The 27804-nt window shown below is 42.7% G+C and overlaps 3 protein-coding genes and 4 non-coding genes across 8 annotated transcripts; all 7 read left to right on the top strand.

The window, feature by feature from the left end:
- Nucleotides 1-387: 387 nt before the first annotated feature.
- On the top strand, nucleotides 388-4744 carry LOC118774523 (sterile alpha motif domain-containing protein 9). The gene has a single exon (XM_036523869.1). The coding sequence runs from the start codon at nucleotides 410-412 to the stop codon at nucleotides 4742-4744; it is 4335 nt and encodes a 1444-aa protein (XP_036379762.1). The 5' UTR covers nucleotides 388-409.
- A 3674-nt stretch (nucleotides 4745-8418) lies between these two features.
- Nucleotides 8419-19280, top strand: LOC118774972 (protein Red-like). Of its 2 annotated transcripts, XM_036524619.1 has the most exons (19): nucleotides 8419-8583; nucleotides 9917-10009; nucleotides 10199-10258; nucleotides 10426-10593; nucleotides 11187-11301; nucleotides 11662-11732; nucleotides 11968-12014; nucleotides 12546-12709; nucleotides 13338-13446; nucleotides 13672-13711; nucleotides 13863-14040; nucleotides 14217-14235; nucleotides 14396-14491; nucleotides 14843-14921; nucleotides 15857-15914; nucleotides 16446-16534; nucleotides 17159-17267; nucleotides 18431-18465; nucleotides 19010-19280. In XM_036524619.1, the coding sequence occupies exons 1-19, from the start codon at nucleotides 8477-8479 to the stop codon at nucleotides 19035-19037; spliced, it is 1665 nt and encodes a 554-aa protein (XP_036380512.1). In that variant the 5' UTR covers nucleotides 8419-8476; the 3' UTR covers nucleotides 19038-19280. The 2 variants fall into 2 exon arrangements, with proteins under 2 accessions (XP_036380512.1, XP_036380511.1); XM_036524618.1 differs by lacking the exons at nucleotides 18431-18465; nucleotides 19010-19280 and having other exon boundaries at nucleotides 14396-14469; nucleotides 17159-17224.
- A 450-nt stretch (nucleotides 19281-19730) lies between these two features.
- On the top strand, nucleotides 19731-19803 carry trnam-cau. The gene has a single exon. It is a non-coding gene; the product is annotated as a tRNA-Met (tRNA).
- Nucleotides 19804-20060: 257 nt separating this feature from the next.
- trnam-cau lies at nucleotides 20061-20133 on the top strand. Its single transcript has one exon. It is a non-coding gene; the product is annotated as a tRNA-Met (tRNA).
- A 747-nt stretch (nucleotides 20134-20880) lies between these two features.
- On the top strand, nucleotides 20881-20953 carry trnam-cau. The gene has a single exon. It is a non-coding gene; the product is annotated as a tRNA-Met (tRNA).
- Nucleotides 20954-21224: 271 nt separating this feature from the next.
- Nucleotides 21225-21297, top strand: trnam-cau. Its single transcript has one exon. It is a non-coding gene; the product is annotated as a tRNA-Met (tRNA).
- Nucleotides 21298-21837: 540 nt separating this feature from the next.
- wdr55 (WD repeat domain 55) lies at nucleotides 21838-25912 on the top strand. The gene is made up of 9 exons (XM_036525249.1): nucleotides 21838-21876; nucleotides 22002-22073; nucleotides 22242-22396; nucleotides 22602-22702; nucleotides 22835-22922; nucleotides 23101-23280; nucleotides 23404-23503; nucleotides 24062-24231; nucleotides 24991-25912. The coding sequence occupies exons 1-9, from the start codon at nucleotides 21859-21861 to the stop codon at nucleotides 25328-25330; spliced, it is 1224 nt and encodes a 407-aa protein (XP_036381142.1). The 5' UTR covers nucleotides 21838-21858; the 3' UTR covers nucleotides 25331-25912.
- Nucleotides 25913-27804: the final 1892 nt, after the last annotated feature.

Here is a 27804-nt window from a genome sequence, read left to right as displayed (position 1 = left end):
AAAATCTGGTCCAGCTGAGAAAATTATGAAAAGACTGAAAGTATTAAAAAGCCAATCACCACAGGAAACACTACCACACCCAGAAACACTGCCAAAACAGTGTCATGGACAGATCGACACAGTCGAATCTCTGTCAACACAGTCTCTGAGAACTGAGGCTAGTTCAGACAGAACTGTCAAGGACCAAAATGTCTCAGGACCAGGAGGGGGCAAGACAGAAAGAAGCAGGAAAAAATCTAAGATGAAGAATTCTCAATCTGATGTTAGAAAGGCTATATCATGGGACATTCCTAAAAAAGGTCAAGGTGAAAAAGATGAATTGCCTGAAATTCAGGCAGCCTGTGAAACAGAAGAACCAAGATCTCCGAACCCACAAATGGTCCAAGTCAGACAGGAGAATACTCCACACATGAGTGAGAACAAGAGCCAAGGAGAAAGACATTCCAGCAGCTTCTATCCATTTGACCAGCGCCATGCGAGTCACGCTTACACACAGCACTATATCCTTCCACCTGAGACTGGGCCTGGAAACCTGTTAGATCCAGTTCATGAATACAAGTACATGGGTAGGACAGATGATATTGACACCTTCAAGAGAAAATTCAACAATGAGGTTTTTCGGTTTGCTGCTGGATGCATGAATACCCGCACCAATGGAACCATTCATGTTGGTGTGGCAGATGATTCCAAGGAAATGGGCTTTTGCCATGGAGAAATCATTGGAATTCATGTAGGGAGGAGAGACAAAATCATTGATCATTTTAATCAAGGCTTGAAAGCCTATTTTGGAGAGGAAGCTGAAGATGCCAAAATGTGTATTCGAGAACCCCGCTTTGTGGAAGTGTTACTCCCTGACACCACATCATCAAACAGATATGTCATAGAGGTGGATGTTGTTCCAATTCACACTGTGACTTGTGGGAAGGAATATTACATACAGCCTCTGAGTGAGGAGAATGGGTGGAAGAAAGGCACAGATGCTTTGTTTGTGCGAGATGGGGCCTCAACCAGAGATTTACTGAAAATCGGTAATGCCAGGGAGCTGAAACGTGCACTGCAAAACTTCAATGACAATATCAGAATTTTAGACACAAGAAGAAAATCAATGGAAGGAATGTCCACTCTTAAAAAAAACAGCGATCAAGGGGAGCGACTAAAGGACTTGTTAACATGTGGAAGGGACACTTTGGATTACTATGACAACTATGTTATTGTCATGAACAGAAGTCACCCAGAGCAGCTGACACACCTACAGTTTCTCAGTAAACTGAAGATATTCAGTGCTCTGGACTTTGACCCAGACTCTGCAGTCAGTGGGGCCTGCAAGTTCTACAGAGCTTCCAGAATTGCAAACCTCCATTTCCCAACTCAATTCCAGGACAATCCAGAGGTTGTGATAAAAAATCTTAATTTACACAAGCAGACCAGCTGGGTGTTTTGCAATGGTAGGCATGACCTTGACAGTGAATCTGACAGAGCCCTGAAACCCAGTGATTGGTTAGCGAAAAGAGCCAGCGAGGTGCAAGACACAATTTCATTTCTCTGTAAACCCTGTGTTGTTCAAAATGGAAGATGTCTGGTGATATTTCTTCTGCTCTCCACTGTGGAGGCCATGAATGACCCAGTTTTTGAAACGTTCATGTCATTCTACAAAAATCTTGGAGGAGTGCAGAACATTCTCACTATCTGCACAGAAGACAACACATTTCAGAAGTGGAAAAGCTTCATTGAGTGCAGATGTGAAATTGACATTACAAGACACTGTATATATGAACTAGATCTCAGTGAAATAAATGGGACAATACTGAAGATGGGACCACATAATCAAACATCTGGAAGATTCCTGCCGTCTACTGGGTCAAGCTCCGTTTGCCTTGAGCCAAAGGACGAAGACATTATGACTGCTTTGAAAATCTTGTGCGAAAATGAATGTGAGAACATTTTTGATGAAGACAGTGAAGAGTTTAAAGAATTCAAAATCAAAATTGAGGAGGAATTCTACCGGGGGGGTAAAGCACAATGGTGGAACTTCTATTTCGCAGACAAACCCAAGGTGAAAGATTTCATAAAAAGAGACAAATATGAAAAGCTGAAAAACATGGTCAAATCGCAAACTAAAGATCCCACGTCCCCGTGTGTAATACTGAACCTCTTTCACCACCCCGGTTGTGGTGGGACCACATTAGCCATGCATGTGATGTGGAACCTGCGAAGAGAATTCAGATGTGCCATTTTGACAGATAAAACCATCCCTAAGGATGAAGTAGCTCTTCAAGTGAAACATCTGATGAAGTGTGGGAAGAGTGAGAAATCAGATGAAACACCTGTCCTCTTACTGGTGGATGATTCTGAGGAAACGGAGAATACACAAGAGCTGCAGAACTGTATTCGACGAACAGTAGATGAAAAATCTTCAAGCCCACTTGTCATCATCCTGAACTGCTTGCGCTCACAAAATCCAAATGACCGCTACAGAAACAGTGTAAATGACAGTGTGTACATTACTACAGAACTGTCAAAAAAAGAACAGGACCTTTTTGAGGACAAGCTCCAAGAACTCAAAGAAAATCACAAGAAACCTGAAAACTTCTATAGTTTCATGATTATGAAGTCAAACTTCAGCAAAGACTACATAGAAAATGTAGTCTTGAACACCCTGAAAGATCAAGACATTAATAGTAAACAAGCACAGCTTCTTTCCATCTTGGCACTGCTGAATTCCTATGTAGCTGAATCAGCCATTTCTCTGTCTCTCTGTGAGAAATTTCTTGGAATTAATAATGTGCTCTATGTAAGAGAAACCTTAGAGCAGAAAATGGAGCCTTTTTCAACTTTGCTAATTCGATTCAAGACTGAGGAAGATGGTACATACACAGCCATTCGTATCCTTCATCGAAACATTGCCACTCAATGCCTTGAGGAGTTGGATAAGAGGTACAACATACTCAAAAGTGACATAGTCTGTAACTTCTTACACTGTGATCTGTTCTTCAAAACAGAGATGGGGCATGATTCTCTCATGCAATCAATCCAGAGCATGCTGATCACAAGGCAACGCAAGAAAGAAGGTGATGAGAAAGACACACTGTTTTCTCCTTTAATTGAACAGATCAACACTGAAAAAGATGGAAAACAAATCCAAGAAATTTTTGAAAAAGCAGCCTCAAGGTTTGAGAAAAGTGCTTCCATCCCTCAAGCTTTAGCAAGGCATCTATACCTCAAAGAGAAGGATTTTGCCAAAGCATATAGTTGGGCAAACAATGCCAAAAGTATAAAAGAAAATTCCTACATTGTTGACACACTGGGGCAGGTCTCCAAAAGTGAACTGAAACACAAAATTGAAATGGCAAAACAACAGAAAAAGGCACTCATCCCAGAGGATCTAGAGGCATACCTTGATCTGGCGAATAAGGCAACAGAAGCTTTTCAAAGAGCTCAGGACTTGGCAAAGTCTAGTGAGGTGCCAGAGTTTGAAGAAGGACGTATGAAGAAGCAGAGCACCTACAATATATCTGGCTACATGGGCGAGATGGATACCGCCATGATTGTCTTTGAAATTATTTGTAGACTTCCATTTTTTGAGGAGGGTGACCGAATGAAACGTAGGTACATGCAGAGCTTTCTAAATGGAAGTATGTCTACTAGAAACATTCCAATTGATGACAATGAATGCAGCGTCCAGTTAGCAGGGGTCCTCCAAAAATACACACACTTTCTCACCACTTTAAGATCTCGGGTAAAACAAATCTTTGACTTCTTTGAAATCTACTTCATCTACATGAAAGAAAGGAATGTTGAGAAAGAAAAAGAAGTGATGAACAGGAAGAGAATCTCAGAGCACTTCAACAGGTACATCTCGCTGTTTTGTTCTTCAGCAGAGGAAAGATCCAGCGAGCGAGGAAGCAAGCCCACATTGAGCCTAAATATGGAGATTCAAGAGCACAGGATGTTTCTGGAGGAGAACAAAGCAGATAATTTCCCAGGTATACTCCAGTACTTGGAGGACAGCAGTGGACAGAAAATACAGACGATTGTAGAGTCTTATACATTTATACATCAACATTCTGAGATTAAAAGTAACAAAGACAAAACCAATTATATCCTGGCAAACATAATACTCCACCTCATCATGCCAACATCTAAGTTTGTTAAGAGCATCAAGTACCTGACTGACCTTCTGAAGGCAATACTGCAAGATGTGGGAACACACCACCCCTATCCTGAGCCATACTATCTGGCTGTGCTTTTGCTCTGGCCAGAGAGAGACATGATTGACTCTAACATTAAAATCTATGTGAATTCAATCCGAAAATCTTCCCATAAACAACTGTCTCACCTTTTCCGGAAAAGAAACACAATTGCTCACTTCTATCTGGGCAAATTGGAGGGAATAAAGAGACTTGTGCCCAAATCTGTTCTGGACAACTGTTTCTCCAGTGTGAGGCAACGCAATGCCCTTTGGCAGAGTGCAGACATCTTTAAGGAGAAGCTGATCAAGGACAGGTTACTCAGAGTGAATGGAACTATTGAGAATGGGGAGGCATACATAAAGTATGGCAAACTAAAAATTCCTGTGCGTCCAGCTTATCTGGGTGGAGTCAGGAGTGGGTGCAGCACAGAAAATGTGTCTTTCTACGTTGGCTTTGCCATTGATGGTCCTCTTGCATATGATATTCAGTATGAAACATACTCTGAGAACCAAGGGGAGGAGTTTGATCGTTCTGTGCAAGCATCTAGCAGTTAAGTCAGCCAAATGGATCAGCATGTTCGAGACAAATGCACAAGTCCTACAAGTACACCAACTAAACTGATCCTCAGGTCTCTCTCAGTGGAGAATTCAAGCCAGATGGGTTCCAACCACATAAGGAATAATGTGCCAATCCTGTGACTAAACTACAAAACTAGGACCAAGGACTACCAGAACTTCATACCAGGCTAAAATCTTTTAAACATGCATTTTTTTAATGCTTCTGAGTGACTTCATATAACACACATTTATATGTCAGCTAGACACTGGTTGGCTGGTTGGTGTCTTAACATCGTTTTAACACCCGAATCTTGGGGTGATTTTTTTGAAAATTGACAATGGCTTTTTTTCGTTGTTGTTGAAACTCTCACCTTTGGGTCATATTTTGAAACCAAATTCACTGCAACAAGAATAAAAAATCAGGAGGTACTATAACAGGAACAATTCTTCTGAGTAACACAAATTATAACATGCATGTATCCAAACTCCTAATGGTTAAACCGACACCTCATGATGCCAATAGTTTAACAGCCAATTGGCCAGTGTCCTAAAACAGATCAGTTTTCATCTTTGAAATCAAATAAAGATGAAGGACAAACTACACATCATTAAAATAAATCTTTGTTGTTACTTGTTTTAGTTTTTTGAATGTTTTGATTAAGTTTTTAAGTTTTTGTTTTGTTTTAACTTTTTTTTTAACTTTGTTTAAAAAAAACTTTGTTTATCCATTTGCAAATATATCAATTCAGATTAGTTAGATTTTCTAATCATTTAATCTTTTGATTCATTTATTCTGTGTACTGTTTATATCAAACATGCAATGCTGCAATACTTAAAACACTGTCAAGCTATATGTATAAAATAAGACAGTAAAATGAATTTGTAAAATTAAGACTGTGAGAAGTCTTTCTTTCTAGTTGTGATTTTTGGGAGACTGAATATCTGAACATGGAATATATGAATATCTTAATATGGAAAAAGTTATATCTTAAAAAAACATAATGAATACTATGTAGACATCTGGATATAAGGAGACAACTGGGGGTGCACTAAGCACCCCCATAGCTCCGGCCCTTGAATGAATGCTACGTTGATTTAAGGGATCCCTGTTGACAGAAGTGGAATTCCTATCATTGGTAAACGATACAACTGAATACAAAGATTTTAATGTTTAATAAGAGATGAACCCAATGTTCATAAAGGAAGAAAGGAGTTCTATTTCACAGCCAGCTGTGAGAACATCATAATGACATGCTGTTCACAACACGTTCAGATGATACCATAATTTTTATTTTGTATTTTATTTAATCTCTGTTTCACTAGGATATGTTCCCATTCATATTTGGAATATCCTTTACAAGGGAGTCCTGTTCAAGATAGCAATAAAACAGTTACAAAGTTAACAGTGGACAATATGTCAAATCAATATGATATAACAACATATCATAATAATAAAGATAACAGCAAAATCTAAAATTTGGAATAAAAAGATACAGAACACAGTCAATAGGCTGTAAGAGCAATCAGCATCATCAGTATTTAATCAAATCATCCTTGATTAAATTTTAAAGTCAACCTGGGGTATTAAACAGTCAGGATGTTTTTTTGTTTTGTAGCTGTAGTTGTGAAACATCAGGGACATAATGCTAAATGCAATGCAAGATGTTATCTATGGTTTCACAGACTAAATGTTAATGCAATCCATTTTAATTACTTTCTAACACCATGTTAACTTCCCACTTTTACATTCATCTTCAGTGCTTTGGCCTGCACTGTTCTTCATGAGCTCAATTAACATCTCATAAACTTTGATCAACACAGTTATTAGTATTATATAAATGACTTTATCATGTACATAGCTCACTCATGACATACTGTATCTGAACCTCACCAGAACAGCAGTTGTCAGTCTCGATTTTACTCTATTCCCCCTCCCTGGAAAAACTCCCTGCCACTATGGAAAGCAACCACCACGGCACCACCCACACCTCTGGTAAAGTATCCATCCATTCCATGAACACTTATCCGGAGTAACTTATATAACTTACAGTTTATCCACAATTCATATGTGTGTGTGTGTGTGTGTGTGTGTGTGTGTGTGTGTGTGTGTGTGTGTGTGTGTGTGTGTGTGCGTGTGTGTGTGTGTGCATGTGCGTGTGAGTGCATGTGCATGTATCTATCTATCTATCTATCTATCTATCTATTATCATCATCATCATCAGTAGATATGATCATATGGCACCATACAGAACAATACATATGATTCTATAGATGTATACCACTGGATTTTAACAAATGCAGGCCAACTGTGCCCACATTTTGTGGCAATCTTGTATCTTAAAATGTTTAGCTGCAGATACAAACATAGATCAGGACTTTGGACTGATTTGCAGTTGACAATCACCTGTACATCTGCCTGAAGTAATACGTTAGGATTTTAAGTTTGTAAACCATTTGAGTATCCATTTGGAGTGATGTAATGTGTTGGAAAGTTATGAAGGAGAATAAGAAGAACAAAAGGTTGGTGCAACCTTGTCATCCTAACATTACCATCCATTCCCACCACGGTATGCTCCAATACAGTGGGTGGCGTTGATGCACCACTGAAGTTTCCAATCTTATTAAAGATCAAAGAATAGGGGGCATGTGTTTAAATGCCTAACAACTAAGTTAGAAAACGTCCCTCGACAACAAAATAGTAGGTAGTTTTGTAGTTTTTTCACTGGCTTAAGACCTTTCGGGTGAAGTATAAGTACACATTCTGAGAATGCCTGAACAAGATATTAAGTTCTTTTTCGTAGACTAATTTAAGAAGGTATTCAGTTTTGCATAGACACAGCTAATCCAGATCAGATCCATATGACTGATACCGGCCACACCTTGCTACATGCGTTATTTTACGAGTTGATGATCTTATACGATAACGAGCTAGGTTGCTATATCTGTATATTCATTCGTGAAACCAATTACGACTGGTTTCACTTTAGATCAGAAACAATCTGTGTGCAGAGGTAAGAATAAGATAGTAAAGTGCATTTCAGTAACTTACCATTTTGCAGGACTGTAATGCCAGGAAAGGAGTTAGCGTGTTGCGTGCGAAGGGCATGAAGGTCATGCAGAAAGCGCTAGAGGAGATTCAAACCAGCAAACTTTCGGTTATAAGCCCTGCTCCTCACCATTGTGCTACACCGCCGCCCAAGCAAAGTCAAGAAATAAATGACAGTTCATACGTTATGTTACGAAAAGATGCTAATACCCGTATAGCCTCTAGGCAACTGTGTCCAATTAACGTCACCAATGACATTTGCCTTTACTGGTTCGAACTTTAAGTAATAATTAGGAAGAATTGTCCTAGAGTGTGGGACTAGGCTAGCTGTGCAAGCGGTCATGCACAATCGAAAATGTTCTTAATTAGCCAGCTGTATGTTTTAAGCGAGAAGGTCCCATAACTTAACCAAAGTTTAATGCGCAAAAACACATTTTGGCCTTAATATGCACATGCGTAAAACATTGACATTCGGGACTCAAGGTGCTGAATCGTCAGAGCGGTGCATTAGCTTGCTGTATTGGTAGTGACTGAGGAACTATGTCAGATCATTAAATATTCATCAGTCTTGCGAGTTATGTAACTGGACTGTGTGTGGAATGCAGTAGCAGTCTAGCACAGTGGTCCGTCAGACTGTGTGAGAAAGGTTTCGGCAGAGCGCAGGTAGCTGACTTCTCGGAGCGATGGCGTCTGCAGGTAACTTTACCCGTGTCCTTTCCCCGGCCGAGTTGTACTCCAACCCGCTGGCTCCCGATAACCACGAGGTGGAGGATCATCGATCAGCGCTCCAGTGAGTTTTAAAAACCTGCACTTTATTTCGGAGATTCTGGCCTCGTTATGCCGTACTGCTGCAATCAGATGCGGTTTGGGGAACGAGCCGCTAAGGACTGTTAAAGGAATGTATTCTCTTTAGACAGTACCCCCATTTTAGCTCGCCCGACCACCTCTGCCTAAATGCACTGGTGAAATCCGTTAGGGCACCTACATTATTGTGCACATTCGATACATAGTGAATGTGTCCTCACATCTTTCTTCTCCGTTCACTCTCAAAGGTTGGGGAAGTTATAATCATTTTACGTGCACAGCACTTTTATTTATATTTACTGTCGGTATAGCATTATACTAAATTTTAAAACTAAAATTTCTTAACGGTTCCCTGTTCAATTCACAAAATTTTGCCGGATTATTTCCGCATAGCCCTGCTGGAGGGTTAGTGCAGGGATGAACAACCTCAAAATGAAACAACCGCAGCAAGACAAGTTACCTAGACAATATTATAGATTTCTTGCTCAATATTATAGATTTCCTGCTCTGACCTCATTTACTGCTCTGAGTTTTCGTCTCTCTTAGTTTTGATCTCTATATGAAGGAGCTCATTTTTAAATAATTTCGTTATTTCTCGAATTTTGTTATATTATTTGTGTGCAGTGTACAATAAACGGAGGCTTTTGATTGTTGATAGTTGACCTCTTTATTTACAAACTCATATTTAAATATCTATGTAATTTTGCATTGGCATTTTTGTTAAAATATGTGTATAGTGTGCAGTTGTCAGTAAAAATTGATTAATTTACTTAAGATAGTATTAAAAATTAATCAACGTGCATGAGGTTATGTCCAATTGAGTACATATATAGGGCATACATAGTTTAGATGTACATTCTCATGAAAGCTTGCAGCCAAAGCATAATTGTGCTGCTTTAGAATCTCCACTCTTTTTAAATAACTGCTTTGTTAGCCAACCTTTCACTTTGGTTATGAATTATGAAATTATAAATCATGACCAACAGATTTAGCAGAAATACTGCTGCCCATGAGCTAATGCTACTCAGATTTAATCAGGTCAGTGTGCATGTGATTCTCTGGGGTAAAAAGCAATTTCCCCACTAAGGAATGAAACATGACACCACAAGGCTGAAGAAAGATATTTCTGCTTTTGATGGGAAAATTAAAATGGGACAGTATGGATTATAATAATCACAGTTCTTTTCACCTGGGAATTTGATAAACCATAATCTGGCCCGGTATTTCAAGGACAAATTATTTGACATACATAATTGTCTATTGACTCCATTTTATTGTTGTGTGCACAGAAAAACTGCTTGGCTGTCTTGTATCCTCAGATCTAAGTTGACCAATGAGGACTTCCGAAAGCTCTTGATGACCCCTCGGGCCACACCGTCTTCAGCACCCCCTTCAAAATCCAGACACCATGAGTGAGTTGTACCTTCCATGCATCAGATTGTTTAAACAATAAAAAACATACACACAAAAAGTAATGAACTTATTGTGATAGACGGACAAAAAAAATACAACTTAAAGTGTAAACAATGAAATGAAAAATTTCTCAGCTTGAGATCTCAGATGAGGTCTTCCATCACTTCTATTCTCCTCTGTTTTCCCAGAATGCCACGGGAATATAATGAGGACGAAGACCCTGCAGCTCGTCGGCGAAAGAAAAAAAGGTGATTTTGTCTGTTACTTGACAGTCATCAAAGGATCTGTATATTATATATAGTATATATGTATAAATGCATAATGCAACACATTGTGCATCAAAGATGACCATTGTGCTCTCATGGGTAGTGTACACTGTGTTAAAACCAGATGCAAACCCCTTCCGTCTGTCCAGTTATTACGCCAAGTTGCGGCAGCAGGAGCTGGAGCGAGAGCGGGAGTTAGCGGAAAAGTACCGCGACCGTGCCCGAGAACGCCGCGATGGCGTCAACAAGGACTACGAGGAAACCGAGCTCATCAGCACCACCGCCAACTACAGGGCGGTCGGACCCACAGCAGAGGCGTGAGTACGACTGACCGACCCAAAATTAGCACTGCTGGTGTGACGGTCTGCCTTTCAGTTTACCCTATCTCTTTAAGAGTGCTTAGAAATGTTGCTGTACTTTTGTTAAAAAAGTGACGCAAAACTGTGTAGAATCTTGGGAAATTGTACCTCTTTTCCGTTGTGATGTTGCTTGATGTGTTACTGCCACATGTACCCAGGAACCATGACAGAACCACAAAGTGGGCCATTATTCGCAGTTCGCAGTTGCGGTGCACCGCAACTCCACAGACGTTGTGTACTTTTTTATTGTCTTAACACCCACCTAGAAGCTAGTGGAGTTGCATGTTTTCCCAGTCCTCCTCACCTCACCGCCATTACTGTGGAGGTAGCAAGCGTTCCCTGGCTAACAAAGAACTGTCACACTGGCATGGCCCTCAATGCACACACTGTCCCATAGTGTTCTTCGGCACCTGAGTCCATTCACTGGCCTCCCACCAGGCCCAGAACCCCCGCGCTTGACTGACTACTTTGCAGCAACTCACACCTTTGGTCTAGCAGAAGTGATGTCATCTTTTCTCCTTGTGCTGAATGGCCGTTGTGTTGATCCCCAGGGACAAATCAGCAGCAGAAAAGAGGCGTCAGCTGATCCAGGAGTCCAAGTTCTTGGGTGGCGACATGGAGCACACTCACTTGGTGAAAGGGCTGGACTTCGCACTGCTGCAGAAGGTCGGTCACGGTTCGAGCTTGGCGTTCCTCACTGTCATGACATCAGCGCCACCACACACTCTCAAAGTCACACCTGGCTAGTGAAGGTAAAGATGTCCTCTTTCGCTACATGTTTTCAAAGTTGTCTCAAGGGCATTTAAGATTAGCCCTGGGCGTGAACTGTCTTTTTCTAGAATGAGTAAAAATACCAAATAGGTCACTGTGTTTTGGAGTGCAGTCTTAGAGGTCCTTAGTGGGTCTTCTAAAGTGCCAGAAAAAGAACTGGGACACAGAGAGCCAGAAAGTCAGTCCTCAGTTTATACATTAAATGTGAGTGGAGCTTGGTGAAATCTTTAAAATTTGTTTTTGTCCTGCTTTCAGGTGAGGGCTGAAATCACCAGCAAAGAGAAGGAGGAGGAAGACATGATGGAGAAAGTACAGAAGGAGGTCAAGTGAGCAGACCAAAACTTTGGAAAAAAAACTTTTATGACCCCCCCCCCCCCCCCCCCACCACCACCACCACCACCACCACTACTACCACTAGACTGAATCATAATTTTACCACCTTTTCTAAGCTGTGTCATTGATCCCCCAACACTGGTTAATTCATGAGTCTCTATTTTCTCAAAGATGCCCTCCTCTACTGTCTCATCATGTGTTGGTCCTTGTAAAACTTTTATATTACAGAAAAGATGACGATCCAGAAGAGAAAATCGAATTCAAGACCCGTTTAGGTAAGTGTTGCTTACTTCCCCCATTTAAGCGTTCCATAAACAGAAAGAATGGCTTCTGACAGGGGATGACAATATGAAATAATGTCTACTGTCAGTGACTGGTGGATACTCATAATAGTTATAGGGTCTCAGACAGAGTTAGGGGGACTATGTGGTGTAATGGTTTGGGAACTGATTTTGTAACCAGAAGGTAATAAAACTGTGCTGGGGCAATGCTAATGGTATTACTGAGGGTGGCACATCTGTGTATTTATTTGTTCAAGTTGGTGAAAGTGTGACAGGACTTTATGGCAATTGGTTCAGGTTGGTGAGAGTGTGATGTGTATATGTAGTAAACTGGTTCAGTTTGGTGAGAGTGTGGTCAGTGTATGTGGTAAACTGGTTCAGGTTGGTGAGAGTGTGGTGTGTATATGTAGTAAACTAGTTCAGTTTGGTGAGTGTGGTTGGTGGAGGTGGTACGCTGGTTGCTTATGGGGATGGGCTGTGAGAGGTACCCCACATTTCTGAGGGGGGGTCATCTGCTTTTGCCAGGGAGGAACATCTACCGCATCCTCTTCAAGAGCCGGCAGATGGAGCGCAACGAGCTCTTCCTGCCAGGACGCATGGCCTACATCGTGGACCTCGAAGACGAGTACGCCGACACCGACATCCCCACCACGCTCATCCGCAGCAAGGCAGACTGCCCCACCATGGAGGTCGGAGCTGCTAACTGGGCCCTGTTGTCATCTCACTCCATAGACTACTCTGACATCACTGCATACATTACACACTAAGGGCTCAATCTGTTCTGACTTCACTCTACACATTACACACTCTATCTAATGGTACAAATGGAGACATTGATTTGTAATTTAAGGCTATAAATCTTAGATTATAAAATCACAAAACTGTTCCTACAGTTTTAGATGAGAATGTGTAATCTAAAACTACAAATGCAGTTTAACATGGGTCTTGACGTTAATGTTTAATCTAAGACTACAATTTCAGACAAATATATATTATCTAACACTTCGGCTCAATCTAATGGTACAAATGAAGTCATTGATTTGCAATCAACAGACTACAAATCTTCGGTTTTAGACCTGCATGTGTAATCTAAGACTACATTTTTAGATATTAATGTTTAAACTAAGATTACAGTTGTAGCTGTTAATTTTAAATTTATTTTATTTAATCTATTATCTATTTTATTCTAAATTTACAGTTTCAGATATATGACTGTGTCATCTAAGACTGTGGATCACTACATGAGTGTGTAATTTAAGACAACAATTTTACACACGAATGTGTGTCATTACTTTAATGTATATCATTTCCCCCCAGGCACAGACCACCCTGACCACAAATGACATCGTCATCAGCAAACTGACCCAGATCCTCTCCTACCTGCGGCAGGGGACACGCAACAAGAGGATAAAGAAGAAGGAGAAAGGTGTGCAGCTCACCTGTGCAGGTGCACTCCTGCCATGTGCTGGAGTTTACACACCTGAAGTTTTTTTAGCATTCCTTTGGTGTTTTCTGGTTGCGTCCCTGAAGTTCATTCGGTGAATTGTAAAAATGTGATTTCAATCCAACTGATAAACCAAATGTCCATATCTCAGTATTCCCGTTTAACTGACTTCGAGATCCACTGTGGATGGCTGCCTTTTATTCTCAGGCAAACTTGATGAGAAGAAGGCCCCAGAGGTGGACATAAGGTCAGCCTAACCCTGTAACTTTCACTGCGGTTTTATTTATTTTAAATTTGTGAAAACAGTAGTTTTCCCTTAACAAGGATATTGATATTGCAGTACCCTTTGCCTAGAGTCTTCCAGCATGAAAATTGAACCCTTCCTTGCTCTTGCACAGCATATTTGATGACATCGGTGACTACATCCCCACCGCTGCCAAGCCGGTCCGCGAGAGAGAGAAGGAACGGGTTCGCTCGAAGGAGGGAGAGCGGGAGAGAGAGAGGGAACGAGAGAGGGACAGAGAGGATGAGAAGAGACATCACAGCTATTTCGAGAAGTCCATAGTGGATGATGGGGTAACACTGTCTCGAATTTAAACCTCCAGTCACACACTTCCTGCCTTCCCTAATTGATCTAATTTTGCCAATCAATCTGTCCATCAATTTTGATGACTTTTCCCACAAATGTTCAGTGTTATAAAGTGTTTTAATCAATACAACTAATTTATTTCCTGGTTTGTTTTCCCTGGCAGGCCGTTGATATGGAGAAAGGTGAGCATTCATGACCCTTCCTGGGAAGCGGGGCCCAGTTTGGTGTGATTGAAAAACTGTCTGTTCTAATATTGAGGTTTCGCTGATGGGTGACAGGTCCCAGGTCAGTGCTATTTAGATACAGCCTCTTCCAAACTGGAGTTTCCCTGTGGTGTTACAGGTCCTGGGTCAGTGAAGGACCAGATCAAGCTGATCAATGAGAAGTTTGCTGGAGCAGCAGGAGCCCAGTGGCAGGTCCAGGACACACATCCTTTCAGCAATCTCACCCACCCCCCCCACCCCCCCCACCCCCCCCAACTAGGCTGGAATGTACCAGAGATCCATGATGCACTTTCCTGACTTCTGCTTAAATCAGGGAGTGGGCCCAGTAGGATCTTTAAGGTTCTAGCTGGATGTCGTGGACACAATGTTCATGTTGCTAGATGTTTTAGTGGGGTTTGTACAACACGACCCCCTTCCCAAAACAATCTCCTAAATGATCTAGAGTAGTTCCCGTGTATCTGTGTGTGTGTGTGTGTGTCTGTTTGTGTGCGTGTGTGTGTGCGTACATGCATGCATGTGTGAGATTTCTACTGGTTCCTTTTTCCTTAACCATCTGGCACTGCAGGAAAGCGTCGCGAGGAGAAGCAGCAGCTTGGAGATTTCTTTGGCATGTCTAACAGCTACGCTGAGTGCTACCCTGCCACGTGAGTGCACCCTCTCTCTGGGTCCACCCTCACACCATGCTCTGGCTTTGCTTTACCTAACTGGGTCTGCTGCCATGAATACACTTCATAAAAATGCCTATATTGTCATTTAGCAGACACTTATCAAGAGCAATTTACACAGGTTACAGTTTTATCCATTTATACAGCTGGGTATTTATTGAGGCAATTGTGGGTTAAGTAGCTTCTTCACCCCAGTCCTTCAGACGGGGCCTGAAGACGCACCTCTTCAGACTCTACCTGGACTGACCCAGCACACAATTGCTGCCCCCCCGCCCATCAGTGCTAGTCGTAAATTGCTGTGCTTTTTAAATTGTGCTCTTAAATTTGTCTCTTGTTGCCGCCTTTACCCTAACGCTCATTGTGCCGTTTGAAGTTGTTGAAGTTTGCCGTTCGAAAGTGTATCGTACTAGTTGCCCTTTAGGCTGTAATTGTACAAATCTGATAGTACTGCGTCCTCAAACAGACCTTGCTCTCAGCTGAGAACTGTCTCATTGTGGAACTGTACACATCCTGTCCCCGTACTGTCGCTGTACCTACTGTATGCACTTTTGTAAGTCGCTTTGGATAAAAGCGTCTGCTAAATAAATAAATGTAAATGTAAATGTAAGTACCTTGCCCAAGGGTACAGCAGCAGTGCCCCAGCAGCCTTTTGGGCAGTGTGGCATAGTGGTAATATTTCTCTTACAAGGATAAAAAAGGAGCTTCAGCAATCCTGCTCCAGATAAATAGTGTCTGAAATACCAAACAGGAGCTGAAGCATATATGGTTATGAAATTAAAATGTCCTGCTCCTTACCACTATACCACACTGCTCACAAATGCCAGCCCCGTTAAATCATCGCTCTTTCTCACCTGTTGTACCTCTGAGCTCCCTCCTCATTGCTCTCACCCCTCTGTGTCCTGCTCTGGCCTCAGGATGGACGACCTGGCGGTTGACAGCGATGAGGAAGTGGACTACAGCAAAATGGACCAGGTGCGTGTCCGCCTGCCCCGAGCTGAGCGTGGGATAACCTCAGAAAGCAGAGCTGGCATTGCTCGCACAGCGTTCCCCTGGCTTTGTTGCAATAATGAAAAAGCCGAACACAGGTCACCTGTGTTGAGTTGCAGAGAGTGCAGGTGAGAGTGTGATTACTAACAGAGCGCTGGTTATGTGTGATTAGTTTAGAATAAAAGTGATGTATACTGATACTGTTACTGTTAGCAGTTACTGTTAGCACAGGCTGATGAATGTGTGTGAATATTTATAGAGGTTGCAAAGTGTAAAGTGTAATTAGTAACAGTGAGTAGAGATTGTGTGTGACTAGTAACAGGAAGTAGAGGTTGAGTGTGACTAGTAAGAGGAAGTTGAGGTTGAGTGTTACTAGTAACATGAAGTAGAGGTTGGATCTGATCAGTAAAAGTGAGTAGAAGTTGTGGGATTATTTACACTGGGAATGAGTTACATGGTACAGACTGTATGTCCTGTTTCCTGTGAGGCTGATGGGTTGGTTTGCTCTGTTCCCAGGGTAACAAGAAGGGCCCACTGGGCCGCTGGGATTTTGACACACAGGAGGAGTACAGCGACTACATGAACAACAAGGAGGCGCTGCCCAAGTATGGGTCATGGCTTACATGGCAGCTTGCACTCTCACTGCGTGAGCATCACTGTTTCATGTGCCTGTCAAATCCACATCCTCTGAGCCTTTTATTTCCTTTCCTGCTCTGTAAGGGACTGCTGTATCCATTGGCTTAGTGTCTTTACATTTTCTGTTAGACTCTTTGTTAGTGTATGTCTGTCTGTAAGTGATTATGTCTGTGTGCGCATGTGTTTGTGAGTGCATACATGTGCCTTAGTCTATCTGAGTGTGTACATGTGTGGGTTTGTGCATGCGCATGCATGTGTCTTTGTGTCTCTGTGTGTATGTCTTTGCACAACTGTTTGTGTGCATGTGTGTGTTTATATATCTGTGTGTGTGTGCGTATTTGTGTAACTGTCTGTATTTATGTGTTTGTGCGTGCATGTGTCTTTGCATATCTGTGTGTCCATGTGTCTGTGTGCATGTGTTTCTCACTGGTTGCTCTTTCCTTCTGTGTTTTTGCACATTATGCACAAGCTCCGTGCACCCACAGACCAGACACACCCGCAGCCTCCATGTCCCCAGAGCATTTCCTGTCTCTTGCTGTGAGGGAGGTCTGTGCTGGTTCAATAATCCCACCTCTCTCTGTCCGAGCCTTTAGGGCCGCCTTCCAGTATGGGATAAAGATGTCAGAGGGACGGAAGACTCGGCGCTTCAAGGAGACCAACGAGAAGGCAGAGCTGGACAGGCAGTGGAAGAAGATCAGTGCAGTGAGTAGAGTTTGAGTGGTGGTGCTGAATAAATGAATGGATGAATGAGTGAGTGAGTAAGTGCATGCAATTATTCATTGAACTATCCAACTATTCACTATCCATAGCACCAAAAATACATAAAACACAGATCTCAAAAGATGGGATATAATAAAAGATTTACAAACAAAGAAGGAGATTTTGCTCTAGAGATAGTCCGCATCTGTGGTTGTTGCAGAAGACCCATTGTGACATCAGCTGCACATGTTAGAATGTTCAGATTCTGAGTGTTCAGCCCATGTTAGTCAATGGGACATTTTTCATTTTAAAATTGTAAATACTGTATCTCAAAAAAGCGTTTTAGGTATTGACATAAAAAGCAATGCAGTCCAGCACTATCTGAAGATATTGACCAAGTTTGGTAAGTGTAGCTGAAAAGCTGTAGGCATTGCATACAGAAAACCAGATGGGATAGAAGATACAAAACAAGCACATGTTATGGCAGAGTGCACCAGTACCTCAGTATTTCTCTCAACTCCTATGAGCTAAACTCTCCTGAGATAGCAAAGTCAAGATAGTGCAGACTCTCCTATTGACATGAGAACGGGGGAAGAGGCAAATGTTCCTTTGATTTCTTTCTTGCTGTCATGATAAATTACCTGCCCACTTACCTGGCCTCTTTTAAGATGTCTTTCTCCTGTAAGCAAGGTCTTGGAAAGCATGTGCTATATTTTGTTTTTCATTTTTATTTGCATATGAGGGAATAGCCAACATATAGAAAGAGTGCTTGAAAGAGTTCATAAAAGTATACCTGCTACTGGGAAGTATCTGTTTTGTTTTGCTATTCATTTTTTCTTCACATGAATGGATGTCCAATGCATGGATTTTTTTTTACACACAAGAAATGATTGTTAAAATACAGTATATTTGAATGAGAGAAAAAGAGAGAGATAAAATGTCTTTGTATTAAGATATATTAAGAGGAGATTAATTGTGTTTTCTGAATGTGGTACACTTGACAAAGTTGAAAAGCCCTTCTCTAGATTATATGCAATATGACAAGTCTTGTTTGGCTGAAATACCTGTTTTCATTTTAACTGTCTTACATTCTGAATGTGTCTGAATTGCTGCTGTTTGTGTGGGAAATGATCATTTTGGTAATTTTGCACTCTTTTCTTTTGCAGATCATTGAGAAGAGGAAAAAGATGGAGGCGCAGGGGTTTGTAACCTTCGGTGTTGTCCTCTTCTGTTTTAATGTGCTCACCTTTCGGCAGGGGCCCCCTAGATGTTGGGGGTGCGGCTACAGGTTGCTATGGGTGTCAAAAATTGGCTGTAAACCCAAGCAGCTGACAGTGCATTTCACATGAAACAGCCTTGCGAGGTCATGAAGTATTGCCTAAACCTAAATATATATGTATGCATCATAATGTAAGCAGGCACTATGTAGTGCAAACTCAAGGCCCCTTTGGTGAGGAAAAAGGTGGCAGCAGTGGAAAAGAGCTACATGCTTTGAATAGGAGCAGTAGTAGCTAAATGTTGCATGTCTGGGCCTTAAGGTTTTGGATCGAGTCATCACAGACATATGGTCACGTTTTAGTGCAAAAACTGGACTTTCGGAATTTTGAATTAGGAATGTGGTTGTCCCAGAACAGAATAGCTCGGGCCACTTGTACAAGTAAAAGCCCTTAGGTTCCTTTGCTATTGCTGATGTCATTATACATATGGGTTCCATAAATCAAATAAAAATGTGTTTTTTGTTTCAGGGTTGAAGTGAAGAGACTGAAATACTGAAGATGTTTGACTTATTTGTACGTCTTTTATGATGTGTTATTTCACCGACCAAACATTTTAATTTCATAACCATATATGCTTCAGCTCCTGTTTAGTATTTTAGACACTATTTATCTGGAGCAGAATTGCTGAAGCTTTTTTATCCTTGTAAGAGAAATATTACCACTATGCCACACTCCCCAAAAGGTTCCTGGTTTGAATCCCTGCTGGGCACTGCTGCTGCACTTTTGGGCAAGGCACTGAACCCACAATTCTGCTAAATGGCAATAATGTAATGTAATATAAATATGAGTGGAAGAGTTAGATCATGGTTTTCAGGAGCTTTGTACATAAAAAAACATTTTCTCTTACAGGAAAGTTTGATCTTATTGCATTAGACTCAATAAACATAGCATACTATTGCAACAGTATTCCTCAAATGTGCAGCAGTGTGTCTTTATTTATGCCTTAGGCTTTTCTCCTCATTTTAGTCATTGCCAATGTGGGTACTGTCGTCTTTCCATTGTTACAGCTGCTGTCCTCAGCTGAAGGGTTGGGGTGTAGCAATCCTCTGATAAACCCACAAACTAACCGAGACTGATTTTCACGCTGTACTTGAGAGCCAGTGAGCTAAGCCTCTATTGAGGGTGTATATTAGTCACAGTTCCATGATAACACAGCGCAGGAAATCTCTGAAACCACTACATTCCATAAGCCTCGTTAGCGCAGTAGGTAGCGCGTCAGTCTCATAATCTGAAGGTCGTGAGTTCGATCCTCACACGGGGCATGAAGCTTTTTAGTTCATGTGTTTGTGAACAATAGCCCAAAGAGGAATATCACATGCTTGATACACCCTCACACTTCTGTGCGAATCTCCATTTCAAATAACTGAACTTGACACCTCTCTCAGGTCTGACCTCTCTGGCCGGGTCAGACCGCTGTCAAAGCCGAGACGGATCTCAGTCTGCAGGTACAATTTTTGATGTGGCGTAAATTCCTAACCACAAAAGCAGTGACGAGATTTTTTTCCGGCCATTTACAGGGGCCTCGTTAGCGCAGTAGGTAGCGCGTCAGTCTCATAATCTGAAGGTCGTGAGTTCGATCCTCACACGGGGCATGAAGCTTTTGTTCCCAGTGTTTGTGAAAGAGTTTCACCAAGCGGAAAAGGCTATTTAAACGTACTGCAGATGAAAGTCGCGTGGAGAAATGGACAACACACAACTGTTTGATTGTTATGTCACTTGAATAATCATCTGGGATTGATAGCCCTTTATTCAAGCAGTTCCACTTATTCAAAATCGTGCTGAAAATGTGAAAATGTGCTGCCTGTAGCTATAACTACACACTGATGACTTCTAGGCCGATCGCCATTTGAAACAACCTTAGTTGCCACTGGTCTTATTTTTTGCATACATGTCCTTACCGTCTGGGATGCTCTGTTTACATAATCCAGGTGAAACCCCCTGGGTTTTTGGCTGCTGTAATTTCCATTACCTATGCGAATTGTAAACGCAAATTGAGAGGTTCTTTGGAGGGGTCGTGTTCACGATAAGTGGGCCAAAACTGAGAATGATCGGTCAGACGGTAGTGTTTTCATGTAACATGTAATATGAGATGTATCAGGAATAACCACTAGAGGGCAGTAACAGTATAGTCTATATTTAATAAAAGGTCCCTATGTATTGCAGATGGTTGTCCTTGTAACTGTAAGTGTACAGTAGTAAAGGCAATTAATTCACACAGTACAGCATCCAATCCTGAATTGTCTGTACAACGGAAATGCCTGTATTTTTACTGCGTCGATACTCGTATTGAATTGGTCTGGTGAATGGGAAATGACGTCATACTTTCACTTAGGCTAGGAGCCTCGTTAGCGCAGTAGGTAGCGCGTCAGTCTCATAATCTGAAGGTCGTGAGTTCGATCCTCACACGGGGCAGAACACTTTTGTTATTGTTTATACCTACTTTATTTAGTAGGATATACCTATTAAAATGTCCTGCTTTTAAAAGACCCGTCGACCCAGATAAAGTTGAATGTGGGACATTCAGGCAAATTCGTTAACACATAAATACACATTGCACAAATCCAAAATGTATTGTGACAGAACTGCACTCATCCGTACATGTCATGTCTCGAACTGTATTGTCTGATTAAATTGCTTGATTATTCAAGTTAATAAACGAAATGCTCCTACACGTGTTTCAGATGCCTCGTTAGCGCAGTAGGTAGCGCGTCAGTCTCATAATCTGAAGGTCGTGAGTTCGATCCTCACACGGGGCACGAAGCTTTTTGATCTAAGGAAAATATAAAATGCGTTTAATGATGTGTTGGACAAGGCAAAAAATCTATACAACTTGTAAAGCTGGTGGCCGACTTTCGCTGTTCACCGAGTATGTATCCCTGGCTCTACATACATAAAAGGTGCCAGTGCCTGTCGTGTTGATTTAATTTTTATGCGAAATGAATGTTTTCAAAACACCTTGTGCGTTGTCCAGTTGTCTCTTTATGAAAAGGCAATTTTGTACAGATAGGAAACCAGCTAGAAATGGTTAAGATAAAGCATGTTCCGACGGCAAGTATTCACTTAGCTAAGTAGTTGGCTAACTTTTTCTGGCTAATTTTGACAAAGGTCCTGGAAGACGCATTCAATCATCGGGTCATAATGCTTTCCCCAGTGTATCATTACACGCCTGGATTCGATTACATCGGAGTATAATTTAAATATTAACGTTATTTTGTACGATGCATTCGTAGTTCATACTTTAATATGAGCGTTCATATTTTAAAAATCGCGCTGACGGTATTTGATATTTTAGGTCCTGTCGTGACGTAACACATACAATGATGGCGGCTCCCATGGTAAGAGCACGAGTTTTTCTGAGAGATTAATTATTTTGATTTGGACATGTTTAGCTCGACATATCTTAGCATACGATTTATTTTCCAAACTACGCTAATTTCTTTCGTCTTCTGTTGTCTGTTAGGAGGAAGTTGAAGCTGCGGCGCTGTCGAATGAAACGGATTCTCTTGAAAAAGACACAAACGCCGTGGAAGAGGTAGCTTACCAGCTAGCTCTAGCTGGATCGCACAAGCAACATGTAGATATTACCTAGAAGTGCACCAGTTCTTATTAGTAATATCGTATGTAAGATGCTGTAGGGCATAATGCCAGTGCGAGTTCAGGGAGACATCGAGCAAATTATATGCATACATACTTGTCGCAGGAAGAAGATCATACCGAGGAACCAGAGGAACCAAAAGAGCCAAGAGTTCGGGAGACCCCCGAGGACATCCATTTCGAAGCCATCGTCAACACCCTGGCATTTCATCCAACGCAAGACATCCTTGCCGCGGGGGACATAGATGGAGATATCTATGTGTAAGTATGGCTCGTGTATATTGTTACCTGCTTCTGGAAACAAGACGATATAATTATTATTACCATAGCTATAACTGGAGAATGTGGTATAGTTTTGTTTTTCATTGAAGTGTCACAGTTGGTGATCTGACAGGACACGGACTCCCAATGCATCACTTTCGTGTAAAAGCTCGGGTTTAAAATACGTCACCGGTATACTCTTCAGGTACTCATACTCTTGTACAGAGGGCGAAAACAAGGAGCTGTGGTCCTCCGGTCATCACCTCAAGTCCTGCCGCCAAGTCGCCTTCTCTCAGGATGGACAGAGTGAGTGAGCCAGCTATGCAGACGAACATGTTTCCGCATGTTCAAGCTGTTAAATATTAATATCAAACCAACGACATGCCCGCAAAAGAGGCTGTGCATGGTTTTGAATCTCCGCCCTTCTCTCTTGGCCAGAGCTGTTCAGCGTGTCCAAAGACAAATCGATTCACATCATGGATGTTGAAGGGGGGAAGCTGGTTACGCGTATTCCTAAAGCACACAGGTGAGACCTCAGTGTGTTGAGTAATTGTAATCTACATAATCACCTCGTATTTATTGCAGTGGGTTATTATTTACACAGAACTAGATCTTTATATAGCATATGGTGGCTTAGCAGTGTATTCAGCTATTAACGTCAGACTCATTCCCTTGTCTAAACCCCACTGGTCTCTCTCCCCCAGTGTTCCCATCAACGCCCTGCTGCTGGTGGATGAGAACCTGCTGGCTACCGGGGACGATGGTGGGACCCTGAAAGTGTGGGACATGCGCAAGGGGACAGCCTTCATGGACCTGAAACACCACGAGGATTACATCAGCGGCATTGCCATCGACCAGGCCAAGAGAACCCTGCTCACCTCCAGGTGAGACAGAGGAAGAGCCGGAGGAGAGAGAGGAGATTCTTTAGATTGGCAGGTCATTACCTGGATAAAGTTATGTGTGACTGTGAGATCTGCAAATGATTAGTTCTGCCTTTGGCTTCGCAGTGGCGATGGAACGATGGGCGTGTTCAATATCAAGAGGCGTCGCTTTGAGCTGCTGTCAGAGTTCCAGAGTGGAGACCTCACCTCAGTGGCCATCATGAAAGTGAGTCATTTCCTTTGTGACAGAATTGCTACCCACAGCAGGGAGTCAATGTGACTGACTGCAGCAGGGAGTCAGTCCCTCTGGCTGCTGCAAGGAGTTAGTGTTTTTAGCAGCTGCAGTGAGTCAGTGCCTCATCTTGAAACTAGAAGGTTGTATGTTCTAATGCCCAGGTGAAACCCTGTGGTATCCCTTAGCAAGTCATTAACCTAAAATACCTGTCTGCATGAATGTATGTTGTCTGAAGAGTCATCTTTATACACTGCCCTGGATTAGCACAGCTGCTAAAAACATTACAATAAATTGCATTCTATCCTGATCTCAGACCATTATACTCCAAATTCTTCTTAGGAGCATGACTTTTATCTCCTATATCTTTAGGCATAATTTGTCCCTGCTTTATTTTACTCATTAATCTCATTGGTCTGTTTCTCAAATTACTGTTGCCATCACCCATGCATAGATACAGATGTGACACTAATGAGCATTGAGATCCAAGCTTAATACAGGAGCTGTCCAAACATTGACTGCTGATATCCGCCCCCCCCCGTGTCCCTGCAGCGCGGTCGCAAGGTGGTGTGTGGCTCCAGTGAAGGCACCATCTACATCTTCAACTGGAACGGCTTTGGCGCCACCAGCGATCGCTTCGCCGTCAGGGCCGAGTCTGTGGACAGCATCGTCCCCATCACCGACAGCATCCTGTGCGCCGCCTCCATGGACGGGGTCATAAGGTCAGAGGTCACGCTGGCGCGCTGACGGAACGTGGGCCGCAGCAGCGCTGCTAAAGAGCAGTAGTCTGTTCCCGCCAGATCCTCCTTGGCTTTACCTGGCCCAGACAATTAATTAGCTATTCGCAATTGGGCATTTCTCAAAACATGCTGCAGTATTTTGCAGAAGTCTGACCTTCTCTTGTGATTCATCATTTTGCAGAAATGCAAGGAAGGTCAGATTACAGTAGAGTGTTCAGCCAATGAAGTCATTTAAGAACAGAGGAAATAACAGGTATGGTAAAGAGCTGCATGCAGAACACTCTGGCCTCTCCATTATCCCTTAGATGAAAACCTCTCTCAGGAAGGACATACTGGGGCCCTGTCCAGGAAGGCCAGCGTGTGTCTGCTTCTGGGCCCAGATGAGTTCGGTTTATCCCTAGCAGAGCCATAGTGAGAGAGGGCCCAGACTGAGGCTTGCAGCTGCCACACAGAGCACTGAGAAGCGATTCATTACCCGACGGGTAGGCTGAGAGCAACCAATAGGGGCAGTAAGGAGGTGTTGGTCCAAACAAATTGGTGTCTTGGATTCTTGTGTGATACTGACCTGAAAAAAGTTGACACTGGCTCACAATTGACCTTCCCTTTCCCTTGGTCTTATTATTTTTTTGTGTGTGTGTGTGTTGGTTTTCCGCAATAATCAAAGGAGATTTTTCCCCTGTAGATATAAAGTGTAAGTTTGTTTCGTAATAATATTGCACATTAACCCTTCTCTTTCCCCAGGGCGATCAACCTGCTTCCAAACCGGGTGTTGGGCAGCGTGGGGCAGCACGTAGGCGAGCCCATCGAGCAGATCGCCCGCTCTGGCGACGCCCACTTCCTGGCCAGCTGCGCCCATGACCAGCGGGTGAAGTTCTGGGACGTCTCGGGCCTGCCGGACATGGTGGTCAGTGACTACCGGCGGCGGAAGAAGAAGGGGGGCAGCCTGAAGTCGCTCAGCGGGAAGGCCTTCGGGGCCGGGGACGACTTCTTCTCCGGCCTGCTGGAGGAGACGGAGGAGAAGAAAGGGGAGGAAGAGGAAGAGGAGGAGGAGGACAGTGACAGTGACAGCGGGAGCGATTAGGACTCGTGTGGGTGGGTGTTCGGCAGTGATCCATGGACCGGACCACTGTGCGGGCTGTTGGGTTTTCGACAGGTGGTGCTGACGTTTGCAGATGGCCCCGGCGCGTTGGAGACGGCCTGAGCAGACCGCTGAGCTCGCTGAGCTGGTGCAACCGCTGTGTTGCTTGAGCGGTTTCTGGGATAGTGTCTGAGGGAAGCACACTGTTATGCTGTAAATACTACATAGTACTTCATTGATCGTACTTTTGAAAACCCATGTAGAGTCTCTTTGAAAAGGGCCCTGAATTTGAGGATGCTTGATTTAAAGTCGGGACTGATGTAATCCCAGCCATGTGTGACCCCGAGTGCAGAGGTGAGGGTGGCGAGTCCTGCTGTGTGTGCTGGAAAAGAGTCTCTTTGTGGAGTCTGTAAATCCAGTGAGCGTCAACCCAGAGAGGGCTCCAACAGAAGCCAGGAGGGAACACAGGAGAGGGGCCGCTGTTAATCAAGGGGTCAAAGGTCACTCCACCAGAGGAATGGAGCTCTCCTATAACTGAAGACACACCCCTCCCCACAAACTGGGCACCAGGATTGCTGGATGTGTGTGTGTGTGTGTTTGTGTGAGTGTATGTGTGTGGTTGCAGTACTATGTATGTATGTAAGTGTGAAGTTGTGCAAATCTACAAGAATGTGTGAGTAAATGGACATTTAAGGAAAATCCTTTCTGCAGCAGTGTCAGCAGTTTTGATGCCAAGCTGACCAAAGTAGACGAATAAATATATTAATGTTGGAACCCTATATATTTATTTTTTCCTTGTTTTAATGGCTCAGATGTTACTGTGTGAAGGGGCATGTCAGTGTCAGAGGCGGGGTTGTGAAAGCTCTCTCCTCTAGCAGAGGAACATTGTGTCTTCCTTATCTGTGATCCCCCCAGGAAAGAGATAAAGGGATCATAAATGTTAATGTCCTTGCCCTTCACAAAGACAGCTTTCAGGATGAGGCCTTGACAGAGGGACCAAAAATGATCCAGCAGAGGTATACTTTATACTAATTTAACAAAGCCTTTAAACTAATCCCCTGCTTTGCCGTGAAACATCACTTTAGGAAATATGAGCCCTATCCTGTATGACTGCAGCAGGCTGGACAGGAGTGCTTTTAGTGATTTTGAGGTAAAGATGGCCCTGTACCAAACTGCCCCACCCTTAACAAAAAGAAAACGCAACTAAGTGTCTTTGGGAAATCTTCCAAAATGACAGAAAAATTGCATCATTGTGGCTCTGCAGCAAGAAAGGGAGTAAAGCAGGGCAGGAAGTAGAAAAAAAATTTGTTCCCATTTGGAGACCTCTCAGCTTTGCTCCAGCTGGAGAGCTCCACAGAAGCAGGGAGGCAAGGATGAACCAGGTCTGTACTGTATGCTGTCATGGGGGGCGGGGGACCTCAGTGGTTGAAAGGTTGCCGGTTCAATTCCCTGCTGGGTCACTGGCATTGTACCCTTAGGCAAGGTACTTAACCCCTGCCACAAAAAAATTGTCTCAGTAAATATCCGGCTATATCAATGGATAATATGTAAGAAAAAAACAGTAACTGATGGAAGTTGTTTTAGGTAAGAGCATCTGTTAAATGGCAGTAATGTAATGTAAATACATGAAAGGAAACTCCCCTTCTCCTCCTCCTCCTCACTTTTATGGCAAAACTAGGGGGTGCTTATTTAAAATACAGAGCCATTCTGTATTCCTCATCTGGGAGCATAGGTCACACAGCACAATGCCAAGGTTATAGCTGCACAGAGTGGGTACTGTTTGTACTAAATAGATTTGTGATATACATTTTGCTCTCCACTCAAGTTAAAAGGCCTGGTTTACTCAACATTTTAAGTTGTAGATTATGCATCTCGGATGAACCTCCTGCTCAACCTTGCAGAGGTTGATCTTAAGACATCCTCTTGACCTTGACCTGAAGGAAAGTCTCACTCACATGTCATGTGTCTGTGCATGGAAGACTGCTCCAAATTCCTCCCCTGCAGCTCAACATCAGCAAGAAAACTTGGATGTAATTGTTGTAGGGCCTTTTGTTATAGCAAAAACAAGAACAACTACATAGCAAAATGAAAAGAAAATAGCTATATGAAAGTTTGAGCTGCATGTGGTTACTCTGTGAGTTAATGCAAAAGAGACTTATCCCGCAGTAAAATGTGTTTTACGCCACCACACCATCATCCTCTTAATCTCCCTCTCTGATAAATTTACATACTTTCCTCTGAAGGTTCCCATCAGTGTCACCCCAGCCCCCCTTTTTTAGTACTATTTTATTACATCTTTGGACTGAGGATACATTAAAATGTGAGCTGCTGATTTCTGAATTCGTATGTATGTGAATACAAGCGGTTACTGCAATATTGCATGTGTATGCGAGTGTGTTAAAGGTTTATGAAGAGAGTCCATACACTGCATGAGAGTGAGTTGTTCTGGATTGGTGGAGGGCAGGTGTGTGAGTGAG

The sequence above is a fragment of the Megalops cyprinoides genome, chromosome 3 (genome assembly GCF_013368585.1).
Source record: "Megalops cyprinoides isolate fMegCyp1 chromosome 3, fMegCyp1.pri, whole genome shotgun sequence".
In the NCBI taxonomy this organism is placed as follows: Eukaryota; Metazoa; Chordata; class Actinopteri; order Elopiformes; family Megalopidae; genus Megalops; species Megalops cyprinoides.
Note: the sequence above shows the minus strand (reverse complement) of the source record. Positions and strands in the feature narration are given on the sequence as shown.